General features: G+C 61.8%; 1 protein-coding gene across 2 annotated transcripts in view; it reads right to left on the reverse strand.

The window, feature by feature from the left end:
• KCTD1 (potassium channel tetramerization domain containing 1) overlaps positions 1-346 on the reverse strand; it is a 108331-nt gene that overhangs the window by 107290 nt on the left and 695 nt on the right. The window contains exon 1 of one of the 2 annotated variants that reach the window (XM_014937011.1): positions 151-178. The exons of the other annotated variant lie outside the window; for it this stretch is intronic. Within the exon in view, the coding sequence (XP_014792497.1) occupies positions 151-159 (9 nt within the window). The 5' untranslated portion in view covers positions 160-178. Of the gene's footprint in view, positions 1-150; positions 179-346 lie in introns of those variants that run through there. 2 annotated transcript variants of the gene reach the window in all.

A 346-nucleotide genomic window follows, 5' to 3' on the forward strand; every position in this document is an offset into this window, starting at 1 on the left:
GAGCGCGGCGGGCGAGAGCGGCCGCGCCGCGCCGCGTCCCCGCGCAACCGGGGTTGCGAGCGCCCCGGCACATGCGTGGAAGCGAGCGGCGCCCGAGTCCCTCCGCACCCTCCGCTGCAAACAACAACAATCCCGACGAGCAGCCCTTACCTGGAACATCGGAGCCGCAAAAGTGTCCCTCTTTTTTTTTTTTTTTCCCCCCTTTTTTTTTTTCCTTTTTTTTTTTTTTTTTTTTTCTTTTTTTTCCCCTTTCCCTGCAGAAACCGCTGGTTTCCATGACACCCCTGTTCCCGACGGAGCGGCTCGGCTCCCCCCGCCACCCCCCCCCGTGGGGCAGGCCGGGGGG

Source organism: Calidris pugnax, unplaced genomic scaffold (genome assembly GCF_001431845.1).
Source record: "Calidris pugnax isolate Ruff unplaced genomic scaffold, ASM143184v1 scaffold51, whole genome shotgun sequence".
Lineage (NCBI taxonomy): Eukaryota > Metazoa > Chordata > Aves > Charadriiformes > Scolopacidae > Calidris > Calidris pugnax.